A 19,589-nucleotide genomic window follows, 5' to 3' on the forward strand; every position below is an offset into this window, starting at 1 on the left:
GAATCCAGGCATGGTTTAGCTGAGTGCCTGTAGCCCAGGGTCTCTCACAAGGTTGCAATCAAGGTGTTGGCCAGGACTGTGGTTATCTCAAGGCTCAGATGGTTGAGGGGAGGGTTAATCTGATTAGCAGCTCATCTGAAGCTGAGAGCAGGCCACAGGTCCTTGGGGACTATTGCCAGGAGGTTGCCCTCTGTTCCTTGCCACATGGGCCTCTCCATGGAGCAGATCATGGGCAAGAGAGCCAAAGGGGGTACCCAAGACAGGAGCCACAATCTTTTGTAACCTCATCACAGAAGTGGCATTCCATCACTTTTTCTGTATTTTATTTATTAGATGCAAAGATTTAGGTCCAGCCTTGACCCAAAAGAAGGAGATTACACAGATACATGAACACTGGGAGCTGGGAGTCACCAGGGCAACCTAAGGATTTAGGTTGGATTTAAGCACCGGATTTGCCAGGCACTGGATTTGGCATTAGCCTTGAGTGGGTGAGAATCAATGGTCCCCCTCTGAACACCACTGAGGGTCCAGCTGAGAGTTCAAGCCAAGCCAGACTCCCTTACTGCCTGGTGCTGATTGTCTGACTTGGAAAAATGATTTTCTCTAATGAAGTTTTTATGTTGCTTCTGTAAGAAAGAAAGTTCATTACCACTCTCAGCCTTTGCTCAATTGCATTTGTGACATGGAGCTAATTTTCTTTAATGACACATTATTCTCTCACTGCCATGCAAGTGTGCTTCTCATTTGTAAAATGCTGTCACCTCATTACTTAGCCATTAGAGGGTTTTAAAAATGGCCTTCTAGAAATTATATTTCACTTTCCATTTCAAGTAAAAACGAGTTTAAGCATGAGACTTTCGTGATGCCATTTTCATATGCTTCTTTTGCCTTTTGCCTCTGCAAGCCTTCCCTAGCACACTACATGTGCTGCCTACACCTGAGTTTGTGTCAGTATTTCTTTTTTCCTCCTTATTTCAACTTCCTCTCTGAGTCTGTGTTAGACCAGATGCTGGGCAGCTGCAGCAATCTCATAGTATTTTCCGGCCAGGCACAGTGGCTCACACGTTAATTCCAGCACTTTGGGAGGGTGAGGCAGGTAGATCACAAGGTCAGGAGTTCGAGACCAGCCTGACCAACATGGTGAAACCTCATCTCTACTAAAAATACAAAAATTAGCTGGACATAGTGGCAGATGCCTGTAATCCCAGCTACTCAGGAGGCTGAGGCAAGAGAATCGCTTGAACTCAGGAGGCAGAGGTTGTGTGAGCCGAGATTATGCCATTGCACTCCAGCCTGGGCAACAGAGGGAGACTCCATCTCAAAAAAAAAAAAAAGAAAGAAAGAAAGAGAGAGAGAAAGAAAGAAAGACAGAAAGAAATCTCATAATATTTTCCAACATTTTTTCCAATATGACACATAAAAGCCACGTGGATAATACACTTTCAGATATAGACAAAATAAGACATGTACAAAATTACAGGAAAGTAAAAAACAGCAATAGTTCTTAACCAGCATAGGCACTGATCACACATCAATTACGGATGCCCAATACAGGGTGCAGAGAGATGAAATGGCACATGTGGGTGTCATGGGCATGAAGTCTAGTTCACCAGCTCCGTGGTGTATGAGTGACAGGATTTTTTTTCTTGAAACTAAATTAAATCACAATGATCTAATCCATAAAGGCCAAAAATTCTATCCCTGTATACCACACACCACCCTCCAGGGGTCAAGCAAAGATGTTGGGGTTTCATGTTGGACCAAAGATTCTAGAATGATTCTCAGTGTGGACTCTATGCCAGTAATGGTAGCACCAAGGGGTGATTTGAGATGTGGGAGAACTAATAGGTGTCTATTTTGTTATTATGTGCATCTTAAATATACACCTATGTTATATATTATTTGTTTTTTAAAAACTGCATCATAAAATGTTAAAATTTTAAGATCAGTTACTATTTCAAAAACTATTATCCCATCTAGGTCCTCAGAATCCCACCACTGTGCCTCTCAGCAGGTGCCCACACATGCGCGCGCACACACACACACACACACACACCCCTGCACACCCCCAGAGATTCAGCTCTAAGTAGTAAATAAGCCACTTCCCACCACTATCCCTACCCTCATCTGGAGGAACCCGCCCCCTCCTGCTGCTCCTGCTTCTCACTCCCCAAAGGCACTGCCCTCTCTGGCTTTCTCCTTCCAGACATCTGGAGTATTCTCCTCAATTTGCTTAAACTTCTGCAAAAGATAGGAAGAGGGACCGTCTGTAAACAACGTCTGCTTTTAGCTCCAGAACACAGAGAAGCTCAAAACTGAAAACTTAGACAACATAAAAGACTAGGCCGAGCACAGTGGCTCACTTCTGTGATCCCAGCACTTTGGGAGACTGAGGTGGGTAGATCACCTGAGGCCAGGAATTTGAGACCAGGCTAGCCAACATGGTAAAACCCCACCTACTAAAAATACAAAAATTAGCCGACTGTAGTGGCATGTGCCTTTAATCCCAGCTACTCGGGAGGCTGAGGCACTAGAATCGCTTGTATCTGAGAGGTGGAGGTTGCAGTGAGCCAAGATTGTACCACTGCAGCCCAGCATGGGTGACAGAGCAAGAGCCTGTCTCAAAAACAAGAAACTGAATGACTACATAACAAATAAGGCTTTTGCATGGCATAGCTCAGTACAACCATCTCAGAGTTGACAAGAAAAAAACTTTACAAATGCACAAAGTATTTCAGTAGAAATTTCACAGAAAAATAAATCCAAATGGCCAAGAAATATACAAAAATATTCAAGTACATAAGTCATCAAGTGTGGTAAACAGAATAACTTTCCCCCAACAAAAGATGTCCATGTCCTAATCCACAAAACTGTGAATGTGTCATGTTACATGGCAAAGGAACAAAGGTTGCAGATTGAATCCCGTGACCTTCAAAAAGTTCCTTTTGGCCTGGCACAGAGGCTCACTCCTGTAATTCCAACACCTTAGGAAGTCAAGGCAGAAGGATCGCTTGAGGCCAAGAGTTCAAGACCAGCCTGCGCAACATAACACCCATCTCTCTAAAAACTAAAAAAAAAATTAGCCGGGTATGGAGGCATGCACCTGTAGGTCTAACTATTCAGGAGGCTGAGACAGGAGGACTGCTTGAGCCTGGGTGGTTGAGGTTGCAGTTAGCCATGATCATGCCACTGCACTCTAGCTTGGGCAACAGAACAAGACTCCGTCTCAAAGAAAAAAAAATCAGAAGAACACTGTTAAATAGATAGTAAAAATCACCATGACAGCTCAGGGGAGAGAGATTGCAAAAAGAAGAAAATAGCTTCATATTTTAATACCTTGAAAGGCGCTTCTTGCCTGCTTTTTAAATTATTATTTTTTATTTTACTATTTTATTTTATTTTGAGACAGGGTCCCACTGTCACCCAGGCTGGAGTGCAGTGGTGTGATCATAGCTCACTGCAACCTCTGCCTCCTGGGCTCAAGCAATCCTTCCACCTCAGCCTCCAGAGTAGCTATGACTATAGGCGCAGGCCACCAGACTCATGTAATTTTTTGTATATTTTGTAGAGACAAGGTTTTGCCATGTTGCCTAGGCTGGTCTTGAACTCCTGGGCTCACACAATCTTCCCGTTTTGGCCTCCCAAAGTGTTGGAATTACATGCCTGAGCTGCCAACCCCGGCCTTGTCTGCTTTTTGAATAGGCAGCCAACATTTTCATTGTGAGCTGAGCCCTGCAAAGCCTGCAAGCAGTGCCGTCCAAGGATAGTAACAATGAGGAAGAGGGTATGAGGACCACACATTCAGTCAGTGGACTACATGAATCAGTTATCCCCATAACTCCTTCCGCTTTTGTGACAAAGGACTTTAAATGTCTCAGGTGAAAATATATCTGGTCCATGACTTTGATTCCTAGCTCTATTACGCCCCACAGCTGTGATCATAGATCATTTCTTAAATGCACAGGGCCACCCATTCCTTTGCTGTAAAATAGGGACAAGAATTATGTCTATCTTTTGGCCAGGTGCAGTGGCTCACTCCTGTAATCCCAGCACTTTGGGAAGCTAAGAGGGGAGGATCACTTGAGGTCAGGAGTTCAAGACCAGCCTGGTCAACATGGTGAAACTCCATCTCTACTAAAAACACAAAAATTACCCAGGAGTAGCTGGTGCCTGTAGTCCCAGCTACTTGGGAGGCTGAAACAGGAGAATCGCTTAAACCTGGGAGGCGGAGGCTGCAGTGAGCCGAGATTGCACCGCAGCACTCCAGCTGGGTGACAGAGCAAGACTCTGTCTCAAAAAAAAAAAAAAAAATCCTGTCTATCTCTCAAGATTATTCATAGATTAAAAAGAGAGAGTCCATGTAAAATGCTTAGCTATTGTTATCATGAGGGTGATGATGATTTGTTGATTTTAATCTACCAGTCACTTGAAAGGGTTGAATAACAAGAATAGCAATAGAAATAGTTTAAGCTGGTGTCCTGTAAAAGCTGTTAGGTCTGCATTTGCTTGCACCTCATTCATCTAATCTGCCAAAGATACTGAGAGGCTTGAGAGCGTAAGCCAATCTACTCAGGGTAAGTGAGCAACTGCTGGGTATCCCCAGTGGTGTGGTCTCAGCTGGCTGCTCTCTTAATCTCGGAGCCCTTGATTTCCAGGCAACATGGGAATTAGAATGATGCCCCCTCAGGGCGCTGTTAGAAGGGTTAAATACACTAGTACGGTTGACACTTGAACGACACTGTGGGCTGAGGGATAAGGACCCCAACTTGACTGAAAATCCACAGCTAACTTTTGATTCCCCAAAATCATAACCAGTAATAGCCTAGGAGAACACAAACAGTGGATTACCACATATTTTGTATATGTATTACATGCCATATTCTTACAATACGGTAAGCAAGAGAAAGGAAAATGTTATTAAGAAAATCATAAGCAAGAAAAAATACATTTATTAATAGTATTGATTAAGCGGAAGTGAATCATCAGAAATTTCTTCAGGCTGGGCGCAGTGGCCCATGCCTGTAATCCCAGCACTTTGGGAGGCCAGGCGGGTGGATCACCTTAGGTCAGGAGATTGAGACCATCCTGGCTAACACAGTGAAACCTCATCTCTACTAAAAATACAAATTAGCCGGGCGTGGTGGCACGCACCTGTAGTTCCAGCTACTTGGGAGGCTGAGGGAGGAGAATCGCTTGAACCCGGGAGGCAGAGGTTGTGGTGAGCCGAGATCGCGCCATTGCACTCCAGCCTGGACAACAAAGTGAGACTCTGTCTCAAAAAAACAAAACAAAACAAAAAACAAAACAAAACAAAAAATGAGAATAAGTACTTTTTGTCCCAAGTCACTGAATTCTCTCTGTTCTAAGGCAGAACTGCCACTTTATTTTATCAACAATTGCCCAGGCACACAGGTTATTTGAAATATGACCTCCCTCCACTTCCTTCTTTCAATAACACACTCCCACTTCGTAAGCATTCTGATGTAAGGACTTGTCTCTCCTGTGGTGATACACCAGAGGCCGGCCTCCTTTGCATCACCTCCTTGAGGGTTGTGCTTTGCATAATTCCCTCCCTTTGAGGTCAGGCAGAGGCTGTGACTTGATTCAAGCCAACTGAATATGGCAAAAATTATGGGATGTCACTCCCTTGGTTACACTGTGTTACATAAGACTCTGTTGGCAGACGAAAGGGAGGGAGAGAAAGAGAAAAATGAGAGAGAGAGAGAGAGAGAGATAACTCCTGTTGGCCTTGAAGAAGCAAACAGCTATTTTGTGAGAGACCTATAAGGGAGCCAGAGAACTGCAGGCAGCTTTGGACCTCCAGAGACTGTATTGACAACCAGTAAGAACCCAGAGCCCTTGGTTTTGTAAACACACCAGCAACCTGCAGGAGCTTGGACGTGGACCTTTCCCCAGTCAAGCCTCTGATGAGACCACAATCACAGCCAGCCTAGTGAGATCCCAGGCAGAGGACCCAGTGAAGCCATGCCCCCAGTCTCTTACAGTAACTGTGATCTTTTTTTGCTGCAGCAGCATAGAAAACTAACACAACTCAATATTATTTAAATGGCCGCCTTTATTTATTTATTTATTTGAGATGGAGTCTCTCTCTGTCGTTCAGGCTGGAGTGCAGTGGTACAATTTTGGCTCACTGCAACCTCCACCTCCCAGGTTCAAGCAGTCCTCCTGCCTCAGCCTCCTGAGTAGCTGGGACTACAGGCATGCACCACCATGCCCAGCTAATTTTTGAATTTTTAGTAGAGACAGGGTTTCACCATGTTGGCCTGGCTGGTCTCGAACTCCTGACCTCAGGTGATCCACCTGCCTCAGCCTCCCAAAGTGCTGGGATTACAGGTGTGAGCCACTGCACCTGGCCTTAGATGGTTGCCTTTAATGCTGTCAGATTCTCAAGTTAAGAACATAGAATTCAGTCCTACATTTCTCTGTTAAAAACACCATCTGAGAGTCTGGGTAAATAGACACTCTTGGCCGGGTGCGGTGGTTCACGCCTGTAATCCCAGCACTTTGGGAGGCTGAGGCAGGCAGATCATCTGAGGCCAAGAGTTTGAGACCAGCCTGGCCAACATGGCGAAACCCTGTCTCTACAAAAAAATACAAAAATTAGCCGGGCATGGTGATGCACTCCTGTGGTCCCAGTTACTCGGGAGGCTGAGGCAGGAGGATCACTTGAGCTTGGGAGGCAGAGGCTGCAGTGAGCTGAGATCGCACTGCTGCACTCCAGCCTGGGTGACAGAGAAATATTCCATCTTAAAAAATAAAAAGAGACACTCTCATTTGCTGTACTCTGCAAACTTTACGGAGTAAAATTTTGCCATTTCTTCAGATTTACAAATACACATATCTTCTCACTAAGCAATTTCACTTTGAGGAATTTATTACACAGGCATTCTTAAACACGGCAAAGGACATACCCGCTGGTTCATTGCAGCACGGTTTCTGATCACATGACTGGAAAATATTCTAAATACCCTAATTGTCCATCCACATGGGATTGGTTAAATGCATTACAGCCAGCACCCCGGAATACACTGGAATGCCCAGCAGATTTGTTTAAGAATAAGGAAAAATTTTGTGTACAGATTCGGAAAACTCCAAAATACATTTGAAGCAAAAAAGTCAAGGTGAGGAACACTTGTCTATACTATGCCCCACTTGGGTAAAAATAGCGATAGAAACCGTTTGTAGGAATTTGCCTGCACACATGTAAAATTCACCAGAAGGATATGCACAAGGAACAGGTAACAGAGTTTGCCTGTAGGGAGATAAAATGGGATGAACTGGTTATTGGGATAGGAAGGAAACTTGTCACTGAGTAGACTTCTTGTACCTTTAAAAATCCAGACCATGAGAATACATAATCTATTCACAAAATGAATAAATTAAAATAATTATAGCTCAGGCATGAGCTGCTGCTCTAGAAAGACAAAGAAAGCTTACACAATAGAAAAAAAAACTGTCACAAGTTCAGGCAGGCAGCAGCTATAGTACATTTTGTTAAAGGGAAAAGTTTCTTCATCGTTTTTAGAAGACAAAAAAAAGACACCTAAAGTCTATAACTACAGCATTATATTTACTGTCAAATGTAAAGGGGAAAACAAAAATATCTTTTTCTCTTCTCTAATGAGCATATAGCAAGAATCACAAACTCAATTGCCCATAAAGCCCAGGCAGGAAACTTAAATGATTGGAGAAGACCTGGTGACAAGAAAATCATGGGAACCGTGAGGAACTCGAGATCAGGTGCCATCTGGAGGTGGCACTACCACCGAGTGACAGAAGGGCTTCAGGCAAGGCTCCTCTACAACATCACAGCTAATGTGTGTGGCCTCTCAATGCACCTTTCCAAGGACTGTGTCAAAGAATTATCCCAACAATCCCATTTATCCTCATTTTACACATGAAAAGACTGAGGCTCAGAGAGGTTGAGTCACCAGTTCCAGATCACACAGCTGGACTGATAGAGCCAATCTGACAGACAACCTGCACCCTTACCCACTCTTCCACAGCTTCTTGCAGGCACTTAAACAGAAGGACTCCCATCCAGGGGTATGTTAGGACCTCCCTCTGACAGAGCATCTTACTTTCACAGCTATAATTCCATCTTATGTAATAAACATTTTTAAATTCACATATGTTCAGTATCATTTCTGTGCCTATGTAACAGCTTGGTTGAATTGCAGTTGACTAACAGAATATCACATCTTTTGTAAAATATGTTTCTCTTTTTCTAGAGAGACAGGGTCTCGCTCTGTCACCCAGGCTACAGTGCAGTAGCACTATCGTGGCTCTCTGCAACTTGGACCTCCTGGGCTCAAGCAATGCTGCCTCAGCCTACCGAGTAGTTGGGACTACAGGTGTGTGCCACCACACCCAGCTAATTTATTTTTATTTTTATTTTTTTAGTGATAGGGCCTCACTATGTTGCTCAGGCTGGTCTTGAACTCCTGAGCTCAAGTAATCCTCCCACGTCAACCTCTCGTCGTGCTTGGATTATAGGCATGAGCCACTCTGCCCAGCCAGGACATCTTTATTGAAGTATAATTTACATAGCATAAAATTCATCCATTTTAAATGTACAATCCCACGAGTTTTAGTTAAACAGCTATCACCGTCCCCACAATCTGGAAGTTTAGGATCCTTCCCTCACCCAAGACATTCCTCCTGCTCCTTGGTAGTCAATCTCATTTCCCACTCTCAGCCCTAGACCACCACTGATCTGTTTTAGGTCTCTATGATTTTGCCTATTCTGGGCACGTCATGTAGGTGAAATCCTACAATGTGTGACTTTTGTCCCTAGATTTTTTCACTTGGCATTAAGAGCTTGGAGATTCATTTATGTTGTGCATGTATCGATAGTCTGTTCCCTTTAATTGCTGAATAGCGTTCCATTGAAGGGTTGCGCCACAGTGTGTCCCAGTTTATAAACATTCCTAATTTTTCACTAATATTTATAAGATCTCTACAAACAGGCCGGGCGCGGTGGCTCACGCCTATAATCCCAGCACTTTGGGAGGCCGAGGCGGGTGGATCACGAGGTCAAGAGATCGAGACCACCCTGGTCAACAAGGTGAAACCCCGTCTCTACTAAAAATACAAAAATTAGCTGGGCATGGTGGTGTGCCCCTGTAGTCCCAGCTACTCGGGAGGCTGAGGCAGGAGAATGGCTTGAACCCAGGAGGCGGAGGTTGCGGTGAGCCGAGATCGTGCCATTGCATTCCAGCCTGGGTAAGAAGAGCGAAACTCCGTCTCAAAAAAAAAAAAAAAAAAAAAAAAAATCTCTACAAACATTGGTGTCTTCACGTGTTAGTCTTTGAGCGTTGAGCCTTTGTTTCTCTTGAGAAGCTATTGAGGAGTGGAGTTGCTGGGTTATATGGTTAGTAAACCATATGTGGTTAAACATAACCATAAAGTTATATGTTTAACTTTTTAAGAAACTGCCACATCATCCTTAGCTTCATTCACATGCACACCAACAATGTATGAGGGTCATTGAGAGGACTTTTTATTAAACATGTACTAATGTCAATTCTCATATTTATTTTCTTTGGAGCCAACATGTAAACATATCTATAACTTTTTTCAGGTTTCACCTATTTCTGCAGGGAGAAAAGCTCATAAGCCACCGCCCTATGCCCACCTTTGTGACCGCAGAATAAGGCAACCCGCCAACTACACCCCTCAGAAAGCCCAAGACCCTGCAAAGACCTGCTCTCACCACCAAAGGGGCAGGGCCTGTGAGAGGAGAGGAGGCGGGGTGCGCGCCTTCAGCCCTGCCCACCCGCGCGGGACTAAAGCTCCCGAGGAGCAGAGCTATTGCGTGAGCTAAGAGGGTGTGAACACGCCTCTCAAGCCCCGCCCACCACGCGTGCGGCGGTGCCCCCCCAGGGGGCGGGGCCGAGGAGGGCGCGGGCGGGGCCGGCTCCGCCCACCTTCCCGGGCCTCCGCCGGTCTCCCGAGTCAACTGCGCGGGTGCAGCGCCTCGCTGCGCTCCATGGCCGGGTTACTGGCGTTGCTGGGCCCGGCGGGCAGGGTGTGCTCCCGGGTCCGGCCTCGCGCCACCTGGCTCCTGGGCGCCGCCGCCCCCTGCGCCCCGCCGCCCCTGGCCCTGGCCCTGCTCCCGCCCAGGCCAGACGCCCGGCTGCTCCGCACGGCGCGCGGGGACTGCCACGGCCGCCAGGTAAGCGCACCCCGCCCCCAATCCCCGGGGGCGTCCGGGTCCCCAGACGTCCGCAGGGCCGCGCCCGGGGTCGGCCGCCTCCGCCAAGGACGGGTTTGCACTTGCAGCTGCCCGAGACCAAGCTCTTCCGGGGTCCCCAAAACCCCAAATCCCTACAAGCCAGAGAAGCGATCCTCCTAGTTGACAGCCGGAGAAACTGAGGCCCGGGGACGTATGACCCTCTGCCCGAGGTCGCGCAGTCTTCGGCCGAGCCCCGGGTCTGCAGAGCCTCAGCCGGGCCAGGGTGCAGCCGACTGAGTTGCAGGTGGGCCTGGACTTGGTCTGAACTTCCTCGCGTGGCCTGCGGGGTTGTGGTTCAGACCTCCTAGCTGTGTCTTGCCGTGTTTCTAACACCTCCCGACGCTCTCTGCTCCTCCCTTTTTATCTCTGGAAGAGCAGGCGTCCTCGGGGAAGCCGCGGGCAAGGAACCCACAGTGCTGTCTGTTATGTCTCATTTCCGTCACCTTCCATGGGTGCCAAGGGAAAACTGGTTTCCATTCAGAGCAGTCATACCAGCTTTCCTTTCGAGAAATCTATCACTTTCTTCTAAGTGGGTCTCTTTAAATAAAAACAGTAGTAAATAGTGAAGTCTGGCGGTCCAGGAATGGCAAGTCCGGACGCACGGAGCCTGCATCCAGCCGGGAGCGCGTACACTGGCCTCGCAGTCTGGAGCCCCTTTGTTCCCCTGGATGCAGACAGGGGCCCTCCTTTCACCCCCCGGTGACCTCAGACCGAACCCTGAAGGCTTGTGAGCTTGTTTACTGACCTTTTAGAGGGCCAAAAACAGCACCTTCCCAGCAAGAGTGTGGGAGAGCACTCCATGAGCTGGTGCAGGCCTCAGCACAGTGCCACAGGCCCAGCGAGCATCCCCTAGTCCAGGCCCTTACCCTGCCTCCTGCGCAGATCAGCTTCCTTCCTCGCCTTCTGCAGTCCCACAGGTGGCACATAGGTCGTGGGGATCCTCTCCAGAGTGCCACTTCCTGATGAGTCTTCAGGTCCCGGCCCAGCTGTTCCTTCCTCCAGGAAGTCCTTTCTAACCACCTGGGATGCCTCCACTGGCCCCCTGCACCCCATGGCTGTGGGTCTTTTGTGCACTTAACTGGATTGGCCTCTTCTCCCACTTGTCTGTCAGCCACACTGACCTTGTTCCCAGCTCAGGCCCCGGCACTGGAGCGGTGTGTGTGTATACCGTGGCAAAAAGTTGGTCTCAGACTCCCTGGATTCCTCCCTCTACTTACTTGTTGTGTGACCTTGATCAAATTCTCTTCAATCTCAGTTCCCTCATCTGTAAAATGGGACAGTAATAATTCAGATGTCATAGAGTATGAATGTAAAATGAGATATGTTCATACCTGGCATCGGATGTGTCCTAAATTAAGGTTAGAAATGGTTAATTGCAGTAAATATATACGGTCACAAGGCCCCAGGGTCCCGTGAGCTGTCCTTGTTTCTTCCGCACTGAGGTAAGATCGGCAAAATCCAAGTGGGATCAGAACCTCAAAGAAGGTTAGGACAAAAGATAACTCATCTGCCTGAAAAAACGCATCCCCAGCAGGGCCTGGGAGCAAGTGCAGGGAGGGCCTCTTTAAACACGAGGCTGTTCTGGCTGCCCTGGTTGGGAGGTAGGAGTGTGCTGCCCAGCTGGGATCTCCAAATTTGCCGGGTGTTTAATTGAGAGCTGAAGAGACCCACCCACCTCAGCCTTGGTAAGGGGTCTCTGTAAGAGGGGTAGGGAAAGCCACAGAAGAGACCTGCCTTTTTGTCTTAATGTGATTCCGTGTCCTGTAAACCTCGGAGCAGCCCCGCCTGCCTGTGCCACTTACCCTTTCCAGGAGGATAGGGGAGCCCAGGCAAATGACTTGCTCTCCAGGGTCCTTTTGTCTCCATCAGTTCTGGTTCCAGTGCCACCTTTCAGGGAAACCTTCCCTGATGGCCATATTTAAATTTGCAACATTCCTCCCACTGGTCCTGCTGTCTCCCCGCCCTGGTTGGTGTTTCTCTATGGCACTTGTCACAAGTAGCAGCCCTGGTATTTTACTTTTCTGTTTATTGTCCCTGCCTTCCCACAAGACCATAAGCGCATTGAGGGTGGGATTTTGTCAGTTTTGTCCATTGCTCTGTCCCCTACGCTTAGAACAGTGCCTGCCACGAGGGAGACACTCATGAATGTGAGAGGAGTAACATAGCATAGTTGTTCAGAGCACAGGCCTTGGACCCAGACTCAGTAGGTTTGGATTCTTGCTCTGACAATAATCCCTGTGTGATCCTCGATAAATTACTCAACCTCTCTGGGCTTCTCAAATCCTCTTCTATTAAGTGGGGTTGACAGTAGTACAAGGTTCTTGTGAAGATTATATGCATTAATATTTCCTTGTTTTAAAATTAGAGACAAGGCCCGGGGCGGTGGCTCATGCCTGTAATCCCAGCACTTTGGGAGGCCAAGTAGGGCGGATCACCTGAGGTCAGGAGCTCGAGACCAGCCTGGCCAACATAATGAAACCCCATCTCTACTAAAAATACAAAAATGAGCCAGGCATGGTAGCACATGCCTGTAGTCCCAACTACTTGGGAGGCTGAGGCAGGAGAATCACTTGAACCCAGGAAGCTGAGGTTGAAGTGAGCCAAGATCATACCACTGTACTCCAGCCTGGGCAACAGAGCAGGACTCTGTCTCAAAAATATAAAATAATAAAATAAAAGATATGTTGGCCAGGTTGGTCTTGAACTCCTGGCCTCAAGCAGTCTTCCTGCGTCGGCTTCTCAAGGTGTTAGGATTACAAGCATGAGCCACCATGCCCAGCCAATAGTTTCAAAATACTCAGAACAGTGCCTGGTACAAAGTATACATAGTATAGTGTTTATTATTAATATGATTTATGAGGTGAAAGCAAACAGGTGTCACTCCAGACTCTGTGATCTACTTGGCAAGGTCTTTGGCTCATTCTTTAATCCTTCCTGCCCCTTCTCTATTACAGGTTTTTGTGCTTTAAAAAATGTTGGGGAAAGTCAGAAGGGACATCGCACACGCGCACACACACACACACAGTCACACCCATGCGCGCACACGCACACACACTCACATGCACACACACGCGCGCACACGTGCGTGCACACACACGCGCTTGCGCACACACACATGCGCGCGCACACATGCACGCGCGCACACACGCACACACACATGCGCACACACGTGCACACACACGCGCGCACGCACTCACACACGTACACGCACGCACACACACACACGCGCGCACACACACATGCGCGCGCACATATGAACGCATGTTGAGTACAGACAGAGAATGGGTAACATCGTCCTGTGCACTCAGGGCAGTGCCTAACACATCCTGGGTACTTAAGGCAATGTTTCACGAGGAAATGAATGTCTAAAAATTTTCCATTGCGTGCTTATGTCATAAATTCTTTTATTTTAGCTTCCTTAGTCTCCCCAAGGGTTAGGAAGAGAAATGCATGGCTCACAAGTGCTTAAAGATGGGTGTTTTTACCAAAACCAAAGGAAGAAAATTGTCCAGTAACTGGGTGTTCTCTAGAATGTCAGAAACCATCCATGGTGCCAGCTAACCGAAGATTTTCCCTGAGTCTGAATGTTTTGTCCCTATCACAGTCTTGCAGTAGATGCTGTTCATTCTATAGCTGGAATTCTGGCCGTCTTTTTATTTTTGTTTTTTGGCCAAAAGGCCTTTTGCCAAAATAAAGACCTCTCAGAGACAGCTGCACTTGGTCCAGTAAATGGACAAAGTGGGGCCAGGTGTCAAGAGCATGCATGTTTGGCCCTGCAAGGGGCTGTCGGTAGCCTCCTATCAGTCCTCACCGCCTGGCTACTCCCCCATCCGCAGCCTTCCTTAGCAGCTGGAGGTGGGTGGGGGCTTGTTTATCAGGGAGAACCTATGCTCTCCACACAGCCATCCTTGCCGGGGGTGGCAGGGCTAGTCAGAAGGCTTCAAGGAAACCTGAGGTCACATGTGCTGGCCAGTGAAAGGGAGGCTGATGACATCTTCCCTCCTTCCCTCCAGAACCTGGATGTTCTGGAAAATGTCTTCCTTGGAGAATGGTCATTCTTGCAGGACAGGAAAAGGGCCCAGTTACCAGTCCATGCTACCAGCCAGCCGTCCCTCCCTCCTGAGCCTCAGTCATCCATCTGTCAAACAGGAGTGACAATTGCTCCTGGGTCATGAGGCTGGAGGGATTTATGAAATGATGCCTTTGAGGTGTAAGCTCAGCTCCTAGCTCAGCAGAAGGGACCTGTCATGAGGACACTGAAGGTTTTCCTCAAATGTTCTAAAAAATCTTATGCCTCTAAAAATAACAGGGTAAAAGTGGGCCAGCTGCAGAGCCCATACCAAGAGCTGACTCAGAGCCAGGTGCTTGTCACCTGCCAGAATGAGCCCCAGGACTGTCCTTATCCATCTTTTGATGAAAGTGCTCTCTTACTGAGAAGGGGGTGCTTTCCTCCCCTAATCTAGGTGTCGTTGGTATTTTTGTTTCTCCCACACATTCCAGACTTGGTATGTGCTCAGTAACTGTTAACAGATGTCCTGTGCAATCCCCGATTTCTGTAGAAGTCCTGGTAATGTACTGTGCAAGAATGCCCCTCCCTCTGTCTGTTTCGGATGTCAGGTGTAAGTCATGATTTTAGGAGTAAATCCGCCCTCGCTTTTGCTGCATTAATTTTGTGCGCACCGTCCCTTTTCGGTGGTGTATACCTTGGTTGTCACATGCTCAGGCTGTGGACTTGGATGGCCTGGGCTCTGATCTTGGTGACTTCAGGCCAGTGACCTCACCTCACTGAGCCTGTGTTGCTCCTTTGTAAAGTGGGAAAATACAGTAGTATCTCCCTCCGAAGGTTGGCGTGAGGATGGAAGGAGAAAGCATCAGAGGACTGCCTGGCTCAGAGAAAATGCTTGATAAAGGATCATTGTCCCCACGCGTGTGAGCCCTAGCGTTTTAGTTACTATTGCTGCTGCAACAGATGACCACATACCTGGTGGCTTAAAACAAGACACATTTATTATCTTACGGTTCAGGAGGTCAGAAATCCAAAATGGGTCTTAATGTACTAAAGTCAAGGTCTCAGCAGGGCTGGGTCCTTCTGAAGGCTCAAATCTATTTCCTGCCTTTTCCAGTTTGAAGCTGCCTGCACTCCTTGGCTCATGGCTTTTGCCTCCATAAGCCAGCGGCACCGCATCTTCACATACCTCACCATGATTCCATCCTCACATTCCCTCCCCAACACTGAGTCTCCTGCCTCCCTCTTTTCACTTATAAGGACCCTTGTGATTACATTGGTAATAACGTAGCCCAGGTAATCTGGGCTCATGTCCCTGTCTCAAGACCCTTAATCACATCTCCAAAGTCCTTCTGTCAATTAAGGTGACATATTCACAGATCCTGAGATTAGGACTTCTTTGGAGCCATCATTCTGCCGGCCATACTTAGTTCCAGGCTTGCATTGCACTTAGTGACTAAAGTTGGCTCGAACTCAGCTCACTGGCTAAGAAAGGGATAACAGCTCTCATCAAACAGAACAGAGTAGAGCATTGCATGTGTATATAAAAGCTGCTAATGACTACCCGTGCCTGCCCTGATGCACCTCCTCTTCTCTGGTTTGTACACAGGACCTCAGCCAGCCCACGGAGACCACAGGCAGCAGCGTCAGCTGCACAGAGGAGAAAAAGCTAAGCAAGTCACAGCAGCTGAAAAAGATTTTTCAAGAATATGGCACTGTTGGTGTATCCCTGCACATCGGAATCTCATTAATATCCTTGGGCATATTTTACATGGTTGTGTCAAGGTAAGATCTTGGACAATAATTAATATTTGTTTTTTACTGTCATGTAAGATTTTATGTAAATAAGAACTTGTTGGCTAAGACATTTTTTTTAAGACAGGGTCTCACTCTGCTGTCCAGGCTGGAGTGCAGTGGCACAATCATGCCTCACTGAAGCCCCAACCTCCCTGGGTTCAAGTGATCCGCCCACCTCAGCCTCCCGAGTAGCTGAGACTACAGGCATGCACCACTGCATCCAGCTGATTTTGTTTTTGTTGTTGTTGTTGTTGAGACAAGGGTCTTGCTATGTTGCCCAGGCTAGTCTTGAACTCCTGAGCTCAAGCGATCCTCCCACCTCAGCCTCCCAAAGTGCTAGGATTACAGGTGTGAGCCACTGCACGTGGCTATTAAGACTTTTTATTCCTTCAGCTACTTCGTCACATTTTTTTAAATACTGCAAATCTTACAGCCAGATCAGTTTCTTCATTTAATCCCTTGCTGAAATCATTATTTTCTTTGCCTCTTCCTCCCTAGTGGTGTGGACATGTCTGCAGTCCTGCTGAAACTTGGATTTAAAGAGTCCCTGGTACAGTCAAAAATGGCAGCAGGCACAAGTACCTTCGTGGTGGCCTATGCGATCCACAAGCTGTTTGCGCCCGTGAGAATCAGCATTACATTAGTCTCTGTGCCCTTGATTGTCAGATATTTTCGAAAAGTGGGATTTTTTAAACCTCCAGCTGCAAAACCTTAATGAACTCTTCAGTCCTAGGCACTGAAAACCTTTCTTCTAAAGTACACAATTTGGATTGGTTTTAGGGTTGTAGGGTTTCTTTCGGAGGTGTAGGGGGCTAATTGCTATGTTCTCATGGATAAACTGCCAGCAAAAATCAGGCTTTTGAAGAATTTTAATTTTTTTGCTTCATAAATTTTGTGAACGCTATTCATTATAGGGCTTGTATATGTAATCTAAAATGTCAGCAAGACATCACAGATGGGTTAACATCTCAAAACAAAATGATCTACAAATGTTCCTTCTGGAAGATTTTGGCGAGGGTCTGTCTGTAAAAGCTCCAAGGGGTTCATCTTGGCTCAGGTTTGTAAAAAGTAATGATTAATTTAACTGGCTTTTAAATATCCCCTTCCGCTGATATTTATTGTCAGCTGCCTACAGTTTAATATGCAGTGTTCTGCAAAACAGCTGCCAGTGTTTCAAGTAATGAAGCAAGACTTAATATGTAATCACAATCTAAATTAGCATCAATACTTTGACATTCATTACATTTGTTTTGGGGAAAGAAAAGTATTTCTGGTACGTTTCATTGATCCCCAAACACCTTCCAAGCTGGACATGATGGGGCTGATCCCAGGTGGTTTTTCTGAAATTTCATTAAAGCAGGTCAGCATCATTTGCCTCTGTTTAGGTAACATATGAAAACTCTGCCCAGATGCCAAGTAGCAGTGGCATCGCTTGGCTCCTGATGCCCGTGTTCCAGAAGAATTTGGATAGCACACATAAACAGCTAAGACAATCTTAGCTTTTCTTAGACAATCTTTATCTCAAACTTCAGACATTCCAGAACTGTCATGTTTACACTCTTATTATTTTGAGTTAAAAATCCTGTTCAAGAAAAAAAGGATTTTGTATCACTTCCTAAAAAGGAAAATTAGTAGCACTTGTCACAAATGGAAGGCAACTATGAGCTAATACGAGCCACGGAGGGGCTTGTATTACACGAGCAGGTGTAATTAGTCTACCGGGCCAGTTTTACCCAATGAAGGGCATGTGTGTTAGAGTAGCTAAGAGTAGAAATTGAAGCATAGAGGCCAGGTGCGGTGGCTTACACCTGTAATCCCAGCACTTTGGGAGGCCGTGGTGGGCAGATCACTTGAGGTCAGAAGTTCAAGACCAGCCTGGCCAACCTGATGAAACCCCATCTCTACAATAAATTCAAAAATTAGCTGGGCGTGGTGGCACATGCCTGTAGTCCCAGCTGCTGAGGGAGGCTGAGGCAGAATTGCTTGAACCTGAGAGGTAGAGGTTGCAGTGAGCCAAGATCGCACCACTGCACTCCAGCCTGGATGAGAGGGAGACGCCATCTCCAAAAAAAAAAAAAAAGAAATCCAAGTGCAGATGCAAACCGAGGCACTGAGACTTCCTCCTTATAGCCATCAGGAAAAGGCAATTGAAGTAATTCTGTCCTGTGGGGTTCAACATCATGCAAGTTTCCCCTGGGCCGTTCTCTGATGCAGGGCACTTGCTCCACACTCTGGGAACCCAGATAAACCAGTCTGCCGTCACAGAGTTGAAGGAGTTGCATTTATCTTTCTGACTCCCAATTCCTTTAAAATTACAATTGTTGCAGAACCTCCACAAGGCTAAATAAAATTACATTTGTGACCCTCAGAGAACTGAAGGAACTATGAACTGGCCATCCTGGTTTTGCTGAGATCGGGCTGACAGTTCCTGGCTGGCCCACAGTTACCCATGCCAGTTATCTCTGTTAACATTTCGAAGAATCTTTGTAGAAGTTCTCCACTTGCAAGGTCTTTAAAGTAGAACCTTTTTCTTTTTTCCTTTAAGGCAATTAGCCCATTACCAAAAGGTTTTACTGACTTAAAGCTGGAACTGTCTTTCTAAGATCTGATTCCAAGGACTTCCCTACAGCTGAGATGCCTCACACCAGTACTGGGTGATTTTCTGTGTGGCCGGAACAGAGCGTTTTCATCTTGTGTTTACAGCAGTTTGTTGGCTTTGGCTCCTCACCACTTTCTTTACCAGTCTCCCATTCATGTCCCTAGTAATGCCTTATGCAAAAAAAAAAAAAAAAATGCTGATGGTGATTCCTGCAGGTTTAAGGGCTTAAATCTCAAATTTTGTGTTACGAGTAACGGGAGTGTGCTGAAAGGGCAAGCAATAAAACGAGTCATACCAAAAAGCCACAGAGCTCTCTCTCCACTCCTGTGGACAGTGGTCCCAACAAAAAATAACTAAAGACGAGGAGGTCCAAGGATCACGGAACTAAACTTTGTGTGAATTCACCAGCAAGATACACAAAACGCTTCTGTTTACATTGTTTTTACGGAACTAGCAGAATAAAACGGATCTATTTTAAAAATGCAAGCCATTGTTTCTCTAATTTATCTGACACAGTGAGCAGCTTAAATTCTGTGAAACATCTTTATAGCTTATGAACTTTATTCCCCTTCTGGTAAGCCATGGTTGCTGATGAAGTGGCACTGTGACCAGGGTATTAATGTGCTACTACAATGAGCTTGTTCTTTGCCCGGGTGGGATTGTCTGGGGAAACGTCCCAAGTTTCGCTGGTATCACTGGGGAAGTTGGTCACGTGATAGTAACTATAGTTTGGGAGGGTGGCACACGAACTACTTGAGAATGTCACAGTCAGCTCAGCTCAAGACAGAACCAGAAGCTCCTTTGTCCCAAGGGGGCTGGCAACTGCAGTTTTTTACTGTTGTGTTTTTAAGGTTCTCTATCTCAGCCACTTCGTTATGATATATCCTAACATACCTGCTGTCTAGTTTCCTGCACAGAGCATTGGCCAT

The 19,589-nt window shown here is 46.6% G+C and overlaps 1 protein-coding gene across 1 annotated transcript; it reads left to right on the plus strand.

Annotated features, from left to right (window-relative positions):
• The first annotated feature begins 9,984 nt into the window (after positions 1 to 9,984).
• FAM210B (family with sequence similarity 210 member B) lies at positions 9,985 to 19,146 on the plus strand. Its single transcript, XM_012467494.2, has 3 exons — positions 9,985 to 10,198; positions 15,874 to 16,049; positions 16,560 to 19,146. Exons 1-3 carry the CDS (start codon positions 10,013 to 10,015, stop codon positions 16,774 to 16,776), a joined length of 579 nt encoding a protein of 192 aa, XP_012322917.1. The 5' UTR covers positions 9,985 to 10,012; the 3' UTR covers positions 16,777 to 19,146.
• The last annotated feature ends 443 nt before the right edge of the window (positions 19,147 to 19,589 follow it).

The sequence above is a fragment of the Aotus nancymaae genome, unplaced genomic scaffold (assembly GCF_030222135.1).
Source record: "Aotus nancymaae isolate 86718 unplaced genomic scaffold, 86718_ANA_hifiasm-v0.15.2.pri h1tg000029l, whole genome shotgun sequence".
Taxonomy (NCBI): domain Eukaryota; kingdom Metazoa; phylum Chordata; class Mammalia; order Primates; family Aotidae; genus Aotus; species Aotus nancymaae.